The 15918-nt window shown below is 32.8% G+C and overlaps 1 protein-coding gene across 1 annotated transcript in view; it reads right to left on the bottom strand.

The window, feature by feature from the left end:
- The window catches only part of PARP8 (poly(ADP-ribose) polymerase family member 8), a 146450-nt gene that overhangs the window by 41639 nt on the left and 88893 nt on the right, over window positions 1–15918 (bottom strand). The window contains exons 9-11 of the mRNA XM_025047219.1: window positions 7874–7934; window positions 7312–7402; window positions 4286–4309 (exon numbers count right to left, since the gene is read on the bottom strand). Of these exons, the coding sequence (XP_024902987.1) occupies window positions 4286–4309; window positions 7312–7402; window positions 7874–7934 (176 nt within the window). The remainder of the gene's footprint in view (window positions 1–4285; window positions 4310–7311; window positions 7403–7873; window positions 7935–15918) is intronic.

The following is a 15918-nucleotide window of genomic DNA, read 5'->3' as shown; positions in this document are numbered from 1 at the left end:
ACACAGTGGGCACTGCAAAGGAATAAAAAAGTTAAAACGTTGAGTTGAAAATTAACCATCAGCCAGGAAAAAAAAAAAGTAATATATATAGCTGTGTGTGTGTATATACATATAAAAAATGTTATATCTCTCTATATATATTTACATATTACGTAATATGTAACATATACATACACATTTAAAAATAGTGTACGCATAGTGCTATATATCGCTGTTTATGCCTTACACACACAGGTTTAAGATCATTCTTGATCATTATATGTTATATACTAAGGTATATGTATATAAATGTATAATATGTATAAAAATAAAGAATGATCTTCAAAAAACATATTAAGTGTAAACAGCAATATGTAGAACGGTGTGTATACTATTGTTCAAGTGGAAGAGAGATGCTTGTATATATACACACCTTTTGGGGAGAATAAAGCAATGCAAGATGAGAGTAAAGCATAGGAGACTTACTATTTACTGTACACCCTATCATGTGCTTCTTATTTTTACAAGGTATATGCATTTCTGTAAGTTAGTAACTTATGATGTTTATGAAATTAATAGCCTCTCATAAAAGTCACTCACCACTCATAATTCACCAGTGTTACAGCGTATCTGAGTGCACTGTGCCAGCCACTGCAGATAGCGTGGTACAAATACACACAGACATATCCCTGCCCCCATGAAGCCTTAGCCTAATGGGAGGAGGTAGGCAAAAACAAAAAAACAAACAAACAAAAAAAAACAGGTAAGAAACCAGAATGCTATACATACATATATATATATATATGTATATGTGCTAAAGATAGATATATATATATATTAGGAGTAGCCAGAATAAAGACGTATTTAAAGGCACGACGAGGCTGGATGAGGAACCACTGAGCATAACTAGAGGAGAGAAGTCTAAGGATTAAGCCTGAGCCCTGCAGCATCCACAGGCTCAGTGAAGAAGGCTGAAGAGAAGAGGCTAGGAGGATGGAGATTCTAGAATGTTGCTGATCTGGACACGCATTCACAAAAGTTTCTCAAGGAGTGGGGTAAACAACTTATCAAATGCTGCTCAGTCAGTTAAGATGAGAGGACTCAAAACTGATTATGTGGTCATTAAGCGATTTTTAACTCACTGGTGACACTGTCAAGAGCAGTATGTGTGTGAAGTTATGGGTCCAGAACCTGGCTGTGGCCTACTCAAGAGGAGAAAAAAGGAAAGAAAATAAAGCTGAGACAACTCTAGTCAAGAAATTTAACAATCATGGGAAGTGGAGTATTGGGGTGCTAACTGAGAGTGTTTTGAGGTCAAGAGGGGTTTATTTTAAAGATGAGAGAAATCTTTTTTGGCGGATGGCAATCTTCTAGAAGAGAAAGAGACATGAACAGTACAAGGAGAGGGAGAATTGCTGGAATGATGTCTTAATTAGGAGAAAGGGGATGCAAGCTAACATGCAAATAGAAGGCTGACATTACACAGGAGCACAGACACAGCCATTCACACTAACGGTTGGGATAACAGATAATTAGAGTAAAGATTGTCTTAATAAGACATTCTCAGACCACATAAGCTCCACACTGTAAACCAAACTGGTAACCACAATTGCCTCACTCCCTGTGTGGGCCATTACTCCTGATACAAACACCCTGCTGATCAAAGAAAATTGGTGTTAGTATCGCCAATCGGTTCCTTTCCTAAAAACATTCTAAACCTTGCACAGAGAGTGAGGAATACCGTGCCCATCAATCCCACCTGTCCCAAACCCAGGGCTATAGATATTCGAAAGTGAACAAAAAATCTTAATATCTTAAAAACTCGGAGGAATTATTAAAAAAAAAGAAAAAAAAAGATGACTAAATTAGAACACACTGTGCTCTCTCAAAGAAGATTTAAGAAGACACAATCTTCACAGGCAGATGGAAAAGTGACTGGAAAGATGGAAGCAGAGAAACAAAAGAGATCTGGTTAAAAAAAAAAAGTAGAAAAATCCAAAATACTCTAAAAGAACTGAAATCTTTACTGGAGGAAATTGTGTAAGATATATATAGGGAGGGAGAGAAGAGATAGTAATAGACACGAATATTTATCCAGAATATATAAACTATTCTTGCAAATTAATACTACAAAGACCATAACTTATTGATACTGTGACTAGAAAATGTTACAAACTTTGATTTAATCAGGAGTATAAAATCTGAATGCTCCCAAATTTTGGAATATACTGAAAGACCTTAATAATATGTTACTTCCAAAAATATTCAAAAATTCAAGTGAAAAACTCATGTTACTATTAAAATCGATGAACTTGATTATTACAATTGTATTTAATTTATTCATATAAGACGTTAAAAATGAATGAAACTGGATATAGAATGTATGGGAACTCAGTACTACCTATGCAATTTTTCTTTAAATTTAAAAATGTTTTAGATTAATTTTTAAACTGTTTTAAAAAGTAATAGATAACCAGTAATCAGAATATATATTGTTATATAAAAGTCCTATTAAACAAATAGTAAACAAGTATTCAGGAATAAATTTGGCTAAAATCAGTGACCTATTACAAAAAAAACCCAAACAAACAAGAAAACATAGAAGTGTACTGACATATAAAAAACTGGAAACTACAAACAAATGTTCCTTTCTAGGAAAAGTAAATATTATAAGAATGTCTATTCTTTCTAAATTTATTTGGACGTTTACCTCAAACAATTAGATTGCACACAGGGTTTGTTTCTGGGGGCAAGAGAATGAGGAATAACTTAACAGAATACACTAGTAAAATATTTTTATGTTTTAAAAAAGATGAAAGTTATTCAATTTTTTATTGTCTCATATAATTTAGGTTGGGAAGGCAATAAGGGCTGCTTAAGATATGCAGAAATTATTCTAATACTCTGATCATGTAAATGTAGAGATATCAATACTAAGATGATTTGCACAAAAAAACATTTTAATAATGTCAGTTGATCACTTTAAACTAAAAGCAGCCCTCTCTGAGATCAGAAACTAGACTTATATACCAGCAATTCTTAAAAAAATATATCTTAAGAATTATAACAATTGTGTCCTTTTATCTAAAGTATATTTCCCCGTGTACAATGAAAATAACCCTTATCTTTAATTTCAAAGTGGGTAAGAAGGTGAATTTCTTCAATTCTTATCATTCCTTTTCACGCACAGATATATTATTGCCAGCTTAGCACTAGCCGAATATTATAGTTCAAATGTATTATTCATACATTTCCAAAACCTAAGAATAAATGTTTTTCAAAGAGAACTGTTAACTAGGTCAGTCTAAACCTTGGTTTAGTCATACACTTTCTGCAAGTTAATTTTACTATAAATGCTGATAACTTCAAAGACATATTGTAAAACAGTCAAGAAAATCTTTCTGGTCGTTTTTGTTTCCAATAAGTCAAATCATAAACTGGGATAAAACCTAATTATTTTTTCTGGAATAATAAATTATGTTATTTTTTAGTGTCACTGTCTCTAGTTCTTGTCACATATTTTATATTACTGCCCATTTTAAATCATATATTTCCCTCCAATTTTCTCTTAGAAAAAATAACCTTTGGGGAAATTTACTAGTAAGTCCAGAACGAGCCTCATTGCAACCAGTGCATCATGAAAATGGGAGAAAACCAGCAAAAGGACGAGAAACTTAAAATAATGCCATCCCTGTGTGAGATACTTCCAGAGAATTTTGCTACAAATAGAGCAATCCTAAGGGGCCCTCCAGGGCTGACTCAAAATTCCCCATTCTATGAAAAAGTTGGAAGCTAAAGGCTGACCACCATTAACACATCTTAAAATAAAGGGGCAGGTGAGCCACCAAGCAGAGTTTGCCACAGGGCAGTTTCATAAAGGGCTGGTTGGCCTGTCAGGGCCTCCTCCTGAAGCAGATGCTGACTTCTCTCTTGCCCCCAGATCCACAATCTAAGGCCAGGTTCTCCTAGAAACAGACCCTGAGTGAAGATTTGGGGGCAAATAATGTACTATGGAATTGCTCCCAGGAGAAACCAATAGGAGATGTGAAGCAGGGAGAAAGACAGAAAAAGAGGAAGAGTAAGGGTACCAATCTGAGTGAAGTTTAAGCTTCAGACTGATTCTGTGGGTAACCGTGGAGCATAACTTACACCACAAAGTCTGTCCAGTCTTGAGGCAATGTAGCTGAGCCACAGTACTCCCACACCAGTCACACCACGGAGAACTCCCAAGTACTTACCTGCTCTCTCCAGGAAAAAGGAAGCTCTAATGTGTCTGATGTCTAAGCTCTAGGGTCCCAGTGTGAGCTGTTGGCAACAAAGCATTCAGAAGCTGGGGATAGGAGCACAGTGCTGCTACAAGGGGTCCAAGGGTGTCGGGTGTGGCACCAAGAAAGTTCACAACCCACCCTACTTCAGAGGTCAGATCTTAGAACTAATGAATCTAGAGCAGAGTAAATGTGGAATTCTCTATGTTCCATTTTCCTAACATAAGAAATCATACACAAATCACACTAATTTCTGAAAGGAGTGCATTTCAACTCCCGCTCGAATACTGAGAAAACTAAACTCCAACTATAGGAATTAAAATTATAAATCTTGGACGATTAGTGATTCACAACAAAATTCAAAATAACATTGTATAAATAAAATGAGAGCAACTGATGGTAAAGAGGAAATAGTACGGTTTCAGTAAAAATTGCAGTCCAATTAAAAACAGAAGGGAGATGTGAAAGACCGAATCAGGAAAAAAATTCACTTAATGGAGAAGACAAAAGGGAAAACATTATAAAATACTCAGAGGTGAAGGATGAAAGACTAAGAGAAATGATAAACAACATGAAGGACAGAGGTATTAGATCTAATCTACATCTGTCAGAGTGAGCAGATAAAGGAACAATAAAATAATTACATAGAAGTTGTTTTGGGGGAATTAACACCAATCAAAAATAAATATATAAATGAATATAACAGAGAAAGAGAAAAAATAGCCCAATACATACACTTAACAAACACAAAGTAGATTTATACAAAAAAAAAAAAAAAAATTAAAAAACTTCAACATAAGCTAGCATAAGTTTTCACTAAAGAATTTTTGCCTTTTTGGGAGGAGCAGTTATTACTCCATAAATTTATATACTTGGTCAAGTTTGTCTTGTTCACAAAACAAAGGAGTCATTCTCAGGTATAAAACGAAAAAGCATAACTCTCATGCTTCTTAGGTATGAAAAGACAAAGCATGACCCTCATGTTTCTTTAGTTTACAAACTATTAAAAATGTAAATAAGCTAATAGAAGTAAAAAAAGAATTAAATTATGGATGAGTTATGATACTAAATAAGTGATATTGAATAATAAAATCATCTAAATACAAATTAAAATATTATTGTTACTATATTCATAAAAACATGCAATTATAACAAATCTTTAAAGAGATATTGTGAAGGAAAATCTACCTAAAGTTGAAGATTATATTAAAAAATGAGTAACAGTGGTAAGATTACATAAAAGCATGCCACATTCTCATCTCACACAGATGGAGTTGGGGGGAGTAGAACGAACTGACCCAATTTTGTTCCTAACCCCAATAAATTAAAAAGTTCTGACATAAAGCCTTTTTCTTTTAATCACTACAAGAATAAAATAAAATGAGCACATTTCAAATCATTAAAGAAAGAAAAATATTATACAGCAGAATATGTGGGGAAACAGCAAGACCATAAGACCTATAGGCTGGAATACTACATAGATATTACAAATCATTCTATTTTTAAAAATTTAATGATGAGGACAGTCTCATGACCTAACATTAATGTACATAACTATTTATCAATTCAATGCCAACTTTATGAAAATAGACCGTGTATGTATAGAAAACTGAGACACCAAACTATTTAGTCTTCTCAGTACAGGATTATAATTATTTTTCTTCTTTATTACATTTCTATATATTTAAAATAATCAAAATAAAAAATATGTAACATCTATTTGTCTTTGTCCAGCACTAAATCACATCAGTCACTACTATGTTATTTGTATTAAGAATTGATTATTTAAGTAGAATACATTAAACAAAGATGGAAAAGAGGTGACAATAAACATTTTCAAAATGAGAGATTTTCTCATGTTTCATAAACTTGAAAGAACAGCTATTTTTCTTAGGTAGAAACTAACTGTAGATCTAAGTTTCTTAATACTAAAGAAAATGTGTAGCGACCACAGTAAAGTATGCATGGCAGATTAAAGATGGCCGCAACCCCAAGAGGTGCCATCTATGTCCCCGTTCTTTGATTCTGGGTGGGTTCTTCAAGTACTGTGATCAACAGAATACAGTGGAAGATTCACAGATCCTTTGTCCAGTCAGCATTACATCCTATCTGTTGGAAAACTTGCTTTTAGACTTTGCTACGAAATACTAAAACCACATGAAGAAGTCTGTGTAAGGTACACATTCTAGTCAAGAGCCCCAGCCAAGCTCTGAGATGACGCCTGCATCAATGCTAGCCATCTGAAAGTCTAGCATCATGACCATCCAACCTAGTGGAGCCTTTAATGACATAAGCCTCATCAACAATCTACCTAACTCCAAAAGCATGGGAGACTCCAAGCAAGAGCTGCCCAGTTGAGTCCAAAGAATGGGGAGAGGTATGTTATTTTAAGCCATTACATTATGGAGTGGTTTGTTATGCAATATATGGAACAATATGAGCAGATACAGGTGTGTGTGGGTGTGTGTGTGTGTGCGTGCGCGCGCGCGTGCACACATGTGCATGCACGCATGTGCATGTTAGTAGGCAGGAAAAACAGATTTAATCCAGTAAGTCTTGGAAAGATTTATAATAGGATCTTTTGTTGTGAATAGCTATCAGTTGAGATATAGAAAAATCATCCCTTAAGTTATTGGAAAACAAAAATATTATTATGATCTCTAATGTCAAAAACAGGAATTTAGTCTATGTTACACTTAGACTAAATTCATCAGTAATCAAAAGTGAAAGAAACAAACATTAAAATTAAATCTCAGAATCAGAGACATAGGGCAACCTAAAATATACTTACTGAGCTTCTACTACATGCAAAGCTCTCTTTTAGACTTTACTGTGTTTGTTTCAAAGCAATTTGTCAACTTTTGAAATCCATACAACTAAATGTTAAATGTTTCAGTTTCTAGAAGTTATATTGGCGATAAATCATCTTAATTAGGATGCAAGTATATTTAAATATTATTATCAAGAAAGCTGCAATTATGCTCAGAATTACCAAATGAACAGTCATTTTGCTAATGTACAATGCACAATTAGTTAATATTCAAAATAATAGAGAAATAAAACTAACCTGGACCATTTAAATACTGTGTGAGTGAACAGTGTAGTCGGACAATTATAGGTTCTGTTCGAATCACTTCCCAAGCCACAGCAATCTCCTCCTGTGCAAATATATTTTAAAGATAAATTAGTCATTGATGTGCTTTTAGAGTTCTTGATGTGCTTTTCCAAAATTAAAAAAATACATATATTTTTTAACTTATTTTGAAGAAATGCATAAATCATTAAGGCCTATAAATTATCTCAAAACCTACTGGTTTGTGAAAAGCCAAAGTATTCTTAATTTTTGCCTTCTACATAGAAAATTAAAATGAAAACTTAAGAAATAATGAAGTAATATACTAAGAGCCCATAAATTTCAGCATATGTATTAAAAGAACCAACACAAATATATGTATTTTATATATATAAAATCTCTGATTTTTCAACCAATCATAGCATTTCTTCATAAATCATTCTGAAAAAGTCATGTTACTAATAGTATTACAAGAGAAATAAACTTAAATTTCTTCTGAGAATAAAAATAAATGTTTTTTAAATATATCAATCGTATTGCATAAGTTGATACTTACATCAAGAAAGCTAACATCAATATGCAGATCAATATCTACATCATCGATGGCTCCATATTCCCTGAAAGCAAAGATTAACATTTTTTTCATTTTCCTGGGTTATTTTAAATTAAAAATGTAATCACTAATTCTCATCCCTGATTTCCACAGACAGCTCAGAAATGACTGAGAACATGAATTAACTTGATCTAGTTGGACTGTCGTCTTCTGTGATCTATTTATACCACACAGACATCTTTCCATCTTTACATATATGCATATGAATGCATAAATTCAAGAGTTGTCTGGTTCACAGTTTCAAACATCCTCAGTTCTCTGTGGCAAATTAAATAGTCTTCGCAGGTGACAGCTTCATTTTCATTGTGCTCACTGAGGATGAAGAGCTGCTTCTAGGGGCAGTGGGTGTAATTTATTGCCTCGATAATGCGTCCAAGAATTTTCATTCCGTGTTAGATAGACAACGATGGTTCTAAAACTGCTTGAGGTACTCTGCCACTTAAATGTCACTGTTTTTTCATAGGCAGCTCTGTAAGTCTGACATATCAAAAATTAAAACAAGTAACAACGGTTATTTTCCACATGAAGACACTACGAAGACAAACTTTTCTCCAGTCCAGGTAGTGCCAAAAACCAGAATATTTTCTTAAAGTCAACAAAACATCATAAAAACAAGTTTTTATATTCTCCATATACATGCATCTCTATTTTTGATATTTTAATAAAATTATGAAGTTACAAATGCTATCCTAGTGAGAAAGAAAACTATAGAAAAAAGAGAAATGATAAAAGTTAACTGCTAATATTTATTAAGCACTTATATGCCAGAAATTGTTCTCGAGATTTTACATAAATGTGATCAGAATGCACTAAAAGAACTACTACCACTCCAATTTATATATGCATTAACCGTGGACCAAAGTAATAAAATAAGTCACTCATCATATCACTCTGTAGCAGAGCTGGGATTTGTATATGTATGTTCTACTTATTTATGTAAGCATTTTATCAGTTCAAAATTCAATATACTTTCACTTTGTGTTAGACATCAGGTCAAACATTAACACATGATCTCATTAGGTCCTGATCATAGTGTAACAACAAGAATACTATTACTATCCTCATTTGCAAATGAGAAAAACTTTAGGGAAGTGAAACAAGTTGCCAAAGGGCAGGTAAGAAGTGAGTGAAGTCAGACGTTGAATTCATGTCCAACTTAAAAACTGTACAGTATCTGGCACATAGGAAGCACTCAATGAAAATTATTGTGTATCATATGTATATTCAAGTAATGTTAATATAGTACAAAATCATGGCACTTTTATAGAGTTCAGAAAATACATTTTTAATGATTAAATGGTTTTATATACTTTGATAGATAAAGGAATCTAGAGAGTCTTTTTGCTTTTTGATATCTATGACTAAATAATGCAACATAATAGAATATAATAACTTAGCCTCTATGCTTTCTCCCTTCTCCCCTTAAAAATATATTAAAACACTGAACACATTTTCATTATGTACAAAATCGTACTTTTTATTCTTTCATGGTAATATTTTTAAAGGCTAAAAAAAGAGATAAAAATCATTCATATAGAAACTAATTTTTAAAATTGCATATACATCAAAACATATGTTATCCATAAAGAATAAGAACCTTTACAACCTTATGCAATTTTAGATATAAAAATAGCCAATTTAGTTATAAAATTATATAGAAACTAAGATAAAGACCAAGCACATGAATCGTTTCTTTCATGCTAGTCCAGGATTCAGTAAATATTCCTGTAAAGGTCAAGATAGTAAATATTTTAGGCTTTTTAGGAAATATAGAGCATCTGTCCCATATTCCTTTTTGCTTTTTATTCAAAACACTTTTATTTATTTTTATTTTATTTTTTATTATGGTGATAGTGGTTAACGAAATCCAGTAAGTTTCAGGCGTACGTTTCAACAATATGGCCTATATATACATTGCATTGTGTGTTCATGGCCCATAGTTAGATTTCCTATTTCCTTCTGTCACTACATATTTGACCCCTTTTATCCCATCCACTCCTCCTCGCCCCACCTCCAAAACCCTTTTAAAAAGCAAACACCAGTTGCAGCCCATAGGCTGTTCAAAAACAGGCTCCATGGCCCAGTGTTCATAATTTGCTGACCTTGAATACTAGCAAATTATTCATAAATACAAGAAATCAAATATCTATAGCTAGGCATGTTAAAAGAAAAGCACCTTTAAATGTGATGACAAGTATAGATTACTAATAATGTTGAAAAGACATTTCAGTGGGGTGAAGAGACCTTGACTACAACCATTCCCAAGAAAATTATAACAAATATGTGCGAACTTTTACCTGAAAAGATGTATGTTAACAGCAGAAATTGGAAAGTAAATGAATGTTAAATAAGGAAATATTTAAACTATAGCACACTGCTATGATTTTAAAAAATTACTCATTAACAAAAAAGTTGATATAAAAATATTTCATGTCCTCAGGGAAATGTTCCAAATACACTACTTACAGAGCAAAGAGATTATCAAAAAAGTATAGAAACTAAAATACCTTTTTAAAATAAAATAGAAACAGGAAAATCAAAAGAAGTAAAAAGAGTACTTATATATTAACTATAGATTGTGGGTAAAATTTATTTTTTAAATATGTTATGTATTTTCTAGAAACATGTACTTTTTCTGATTACAGTCTCATTATATAAAATATGAAAGAGAAAAATGAACAAAAAGTAACTTGTAATATTACTACTCAGAGATAATTCTTTTGCTTATATCTCAGTCCAGTCTCTTTTGTATATTAATATTTCATGTAATATATACAATTTATTAAGGATAATATGGTATGTTGAAGATTTTTGTCCTGTTCTTTCACTCCTTCTATATGAGTTTTTTCTATACTGTGAAATATTCTTCAAAACCATTTAATTTAAATGGCTATATTTATATAAATAAAATTGCATAATCCAACATTAGGTGGCTTTTGATTCTTTTTTTAAACTATAAATATTGATAAATAGTGCTCTGGATAAAAAGTTACATGCATCTGTCTTCTCACAGAATAATTTCTAGAATTACTGAGTGAAATAAATGGTATAACTACATTTTGGACTCTTGAGCTATGTATTTTGTCTAATTACTATTTTAAAAGGTCAAAACAATACATCACCATACCAGCCATTTTCCACAGTCACCATTTCCCATATCCTCATCATTATCAGCCATTTTTTTCACCCATCTTTGCCAATTTTATAGGGAAGAATAACCTTTATTTGGATTTATTTATAATGGCAAGGCTTGGTATGTTTAGAAGCAGAGAGAAAGAAATCAGAGGTAACAAAAATCAGTAAAAAACCTTATCCACAATTGTTTTCTTCATAAATAAATTTCCAGACCATGTTAATTGAATTTTACCACGTTGTGCATCAGAATGTGACATACATTCTTTTAAAAACTTTAGTATGTGAATTTTAAGTATTCACATAATTTCTTCAACATTTTTTGGTTAAAAGTTAGTATTCTCCCCAAATTTTTAACACTATCCATTTCTTTCAAAGGAAAAAAAAAGGAAATAAAGGGTTCCAAGTGCTCTTCTCCACCACAGCAAAGCACAAATATAGAATTTTAAGGAGGCAGAGGCATTAAAGATTTGCAATTAATTGGATTTGCAGGTGTAGATCTGTAAATAGTTACACTTTTTGTTTTTATGCCACACTTCAAAGAATTCACAATGCTCTGCATATGCAAACCAATTTCCGTTGTGATGCCCTTTTTATATAATGCCAGTAATTTCATGTTTCCCACTGCAAGATTACAGAAAGTGTGATTACAGTCTGTCCAGATGCAGTGACCCAGTCATCAGGATTGCTTCTATATCTGAATAACTTTCAGTAGCCCCAATCTCATGAACAGCAAATGCAGAATCAAGGCAAATGCTTCAAATATGAATGCTACTTGAATTGTGAAGTTAGATATCTGATTGTGTACCGAATGCTGTATTGGGTTTATAATAATTCAAAATAATTTCCTGCACTGCCTGTATTATGCACTGTTAAGAGATCACATCAAATTGAACCTGAACACTGTTTTAGGATAAGGAAAACAACACAGAAATGATCTAATGCAGTTATTTCACTCTGAAAGATAGGGTTTGAAAGGACATTGTCCATAAATTTCTTTCCAGACATCTCAGCTACTTTTTTGAATTAACATTTCCTGAAATTTGGCCGTTTGATTTTTTTTTTTTTTTGATATTTACATATGACCGTTTATTTAAGAACATATATGAAATATATTTTTCTATGAACATGTATTTTTGAGAGCACTTTGTGTTAGAATTCTTGGCAATCTAGTCTCCTGTTTTTTAATGGATTAACCAAGTCAACATCCTTGTTAATGAGACATGACATACATACTCACAATATATTTAATATTAGACCATCTGTAATGGTCCTCTTTTCTATGTAAAACTATAGCCTATTCATGATAGTACTGTGATATTTTATAATATTATCTGATCAAAATTAGCAGTGATTGTGTGGTTATAAAAATATATTTTATACATTTAGCTTTCCCTTCTTAACTGTCAAGGAAATTATACATATACACACACGTACATGAAATTCTACCTAATGTTGTTGGGAAATAAACCTCTATTACTATTTAGTTATTTCTGCCTTCAACAACTGGTCAGCTATATTTTGAGAAGAGATTTATTTTGTGAAGAAACATGTCTTCCTATGACATCTGAAACTCAACAGCTTGCATGTCTATCTCTGCATGCCTTCTCAATGTGTTTTTTGCTCAGTGTGGGAGAGATATTTGTGAATGGGCCAAGAAATATGCAAACTCAGTAGTCAGAAATCTTGGCAGATTAAAGCATCGGCAAGACTGTATCCAAGACAGATATATACTTCTCTAAAGGAAAACAAGGCTCAGAGGAATTTAAAAATTAGATCCAAGAAAGAAAGAAAACCCAGATAAAATAATAGTGTATAAGAGGTTCAGTATAAACAGTTGCTACAACTCTGCCCTTAGCTTAAAAATCCTTGGTTTTGCTTGAGGATAATATAGGTGTTGGAGTTGAGGTGACTATCAGGGATCTGACATGCTGAAGCTTAGGTCTAGATTATGTACCAGTGTTTTTGGAAAATACTCTCTCCTTTCTTTCTTTCTTTTTCTTCTTTAATTTTTAATTTTTATTTATTTATTAATTATTTTTTTGGTGTGCCACCTGTCATCACTTTCCGCTGGTTTTCAGAGTCGGACTGCTTTTTTCTTAGGTTCTGGAGGCAGAATTGAGAGAAACAATAGGCTGGATAAAACATTACAACAGCCAAACCAAGATCTTTTGATAAATGATTTATTTCAGTGCAGGTTAAGCTTTATTGGAGTAATAAACATCTTCAAAATCTCCGTGTTTTACAATAAAACAGGATCTGTATCTCAGTCCCACTACATGATTACTATGGACTCAGGGGAGAGGGCTGAAATGTTGCTCATTGCATTCACTAAGGGGCCCAGAATGACGGAGTCCAGACGGTACGGGAATTCACACATTAGCACTCATGCTCACATTTCACTGACCAGAACTAGTTCTGTGTCCATGTCTAACATGAAAAGCAGCAAGGGAAACACAATCCTACCATGTGCCAGAAGAGAACTAGAAGATTTGTAAACAGTTTTACTGGTCACTACAAATAAAAACCTAGAAATCCGGAGAAATTAAATGGTCCATCCCGGTTTATGTGGCAAAAATTTGTCCTTCCTTTCCTTTCCCTCTCTCCTTCTTTTTTTCTTTTTTCTTTTTTTCGAGCTATATGTTTGGGAGGTGAGTCTGAATACAGTAGTATAGGCTTCTCAAACCTTAAAAACTCCTCACCGTGCCCTCCCAAATGTCAGCTCCAAAAGGCCCTATTGTGATTGTCCATCCACAAAAAGTGATATAAACATAAAACAGGCACAATCTTGAACTATTCCAATCTCTATTATGTATTAGTCACAATTAAAAGGATAGACTATTACTCCTATGGCTTCAATTTTAAAATGGAAGATGATACGATCATATAGCAAACAATACTTTATATGAGGTGGAAGTTTGAAACATCACAAGCAAATGATCAGAATCATCATATAGTTCCTGACCAAATGAGAATTCTCTGACTTGTAATTCCTTAGTCTTCTACAGATGTTAATCTCAAATTTTCAGATGGCACAGATCAATTTTCTTTTTTTATAAATACTTGACTATAGTAGTAAATTTATAATATAAAGCATAAAGCATCCTCATTTTGTTGCATGATTCAAGATGAGACATATTCAGACTAATCATAGGGTTAATAACATTCCCCAAGAGACCTAACCCACTTCCTGTACAAGAGCTTATGAATCAAAATTGTCATCAGCGTTTACAAGTACGGTTCGATACACCCAGTATTCTGCTTTTGGATGATACGGCTAGGTAGAGCTGAAATTATCTACTTTAATAAATTTATCATCAGTCGTTTTTCATATATTCTTCTTCGACCTTTTAAGAAGGTTTTGCCTCAGTTGAGGCAATCTCAGTTATTTCCATCTCTTACAGAGAACTCAGATGTGGTTAGCTGCCTTTCTCATTAGATGTCACATTAAAAAAATGACACCGAATAGACTATTATGCATATTGAGGTACTTTTGTTCTTCAAACTCCATTAAGTTCTTATAAACCTCAATTAAGTAAAAGAACAGCTAATTAGAACAGTCTGTTTTCAACAGACTTAGAACTTTGCAAGGCAGATGATTCTAAGACCTTATGCCTAACTACTCCTTTTCCCATGTGTCCAGTCCTCAGTATTGGAGACTAGACAGTAAAGTCGTTCTTATTTATTTTATGTAAATCAAACTAGTCCTGCTGAGATTCACCTTTCTATCATTAGACCTCTGGGAGGTTATTTATTCTGGAAACATCCTCTGTAGCTAGAGAAAATCTAGAGCAGGCAAGAACATGGCTTGCATTCATTAAGATTTAAATTGGATCAAAACTTATAAGTGAAATAAGCAAGGAGAAAAAGAATCAAAACCATTTATGGCTTTAGATATTTCCTTTAAATAAAATTCCAAATATTTATATAATTTCAACAGTTGATAAATTATCAATAATTTCACTAATATGTAAAATACTAATATAAATGCTTGCTGATGAAACCAAAAAAACTCATATATACGTGACAATATAATTGGGGCCTAGATAGCATGAAAGTATGTGTTTAAAGAAAGTCTTAAACTATAAGAGCAATCAACATGTGTTAATATAATCCTCTAAACAAAAATACATATTTCAAATGAAAAGAAGTTGAATTCTATGTTGTATTGTATGATTAATTATATCCTACAGCCTTTTTTTATTCCAGTGGAGAAGGAGGTTAAATTTCTGTAATTAAAGTTTTAAGCTTTCAAGCAAAGTTCAACTAAAGTTAAAAAATTAGTCATTGTTTTAGACTATTTATTGATTGTTACTAATGCCTTCTTCATTTATCCACTTATTGAATATCTTTATTTCCTACCCTCGAGCCATAGCAGGGGTCAACAATGAAATGATCACAGCTCATTTGCTGAAACTTTGAAAATTGCAAAGATTTGCTTTTCCAATTATAATTCAAATCACTCTCACTCAATTGCAGCCTAATATAACTCCAGGAGTGGGAGGGAGGGTTTAGGAATACAGCCCCAGCTTATTTAGGCTGCAGGAGGCTGTCAGTTTCCATTTCCACAGTTAAAACGAAACTTTGGCAATTATAAATAAATTAGAGCTGTGTTGTACTTCCCAACTAAAAGTACTTATTTGCTCTTTCCAAATCTGGACATGTCCATTGGAAAGAGATGTTCACATTATCTAAATAACCAGGTAATTGGAACATCTTTCATAGATGTTGCCGATGAAAACAAACAAGAATCCACCAGAGCGTATTTCATATATGCCTTGTGCTATGCTAAATACCAGAATACAAGCGTGCTTAAAAACCAAACCAAAACAAAATAATGCACGCGCGTGCACACA

Source organism: Pteropus alecto, unplaced genomic scaffold, assembly GCF_000325575.1.
Source record: "Pteropus alecto unplaced genomic scaffold, ASM32557v1 scaffold73, whole genome shotgun sequence".
In the NCBI taxonomy this organism is placed as follows: domain Eukaryota; kingdom Metazoa; phylum Chordata; class Mammalia; order Chiroptera; family Pteropodidae; genus Pteropus; species Pteropus alecto.
This window is presented reverse-complemented; position numbering and strand designations above follow the sequence as displayed.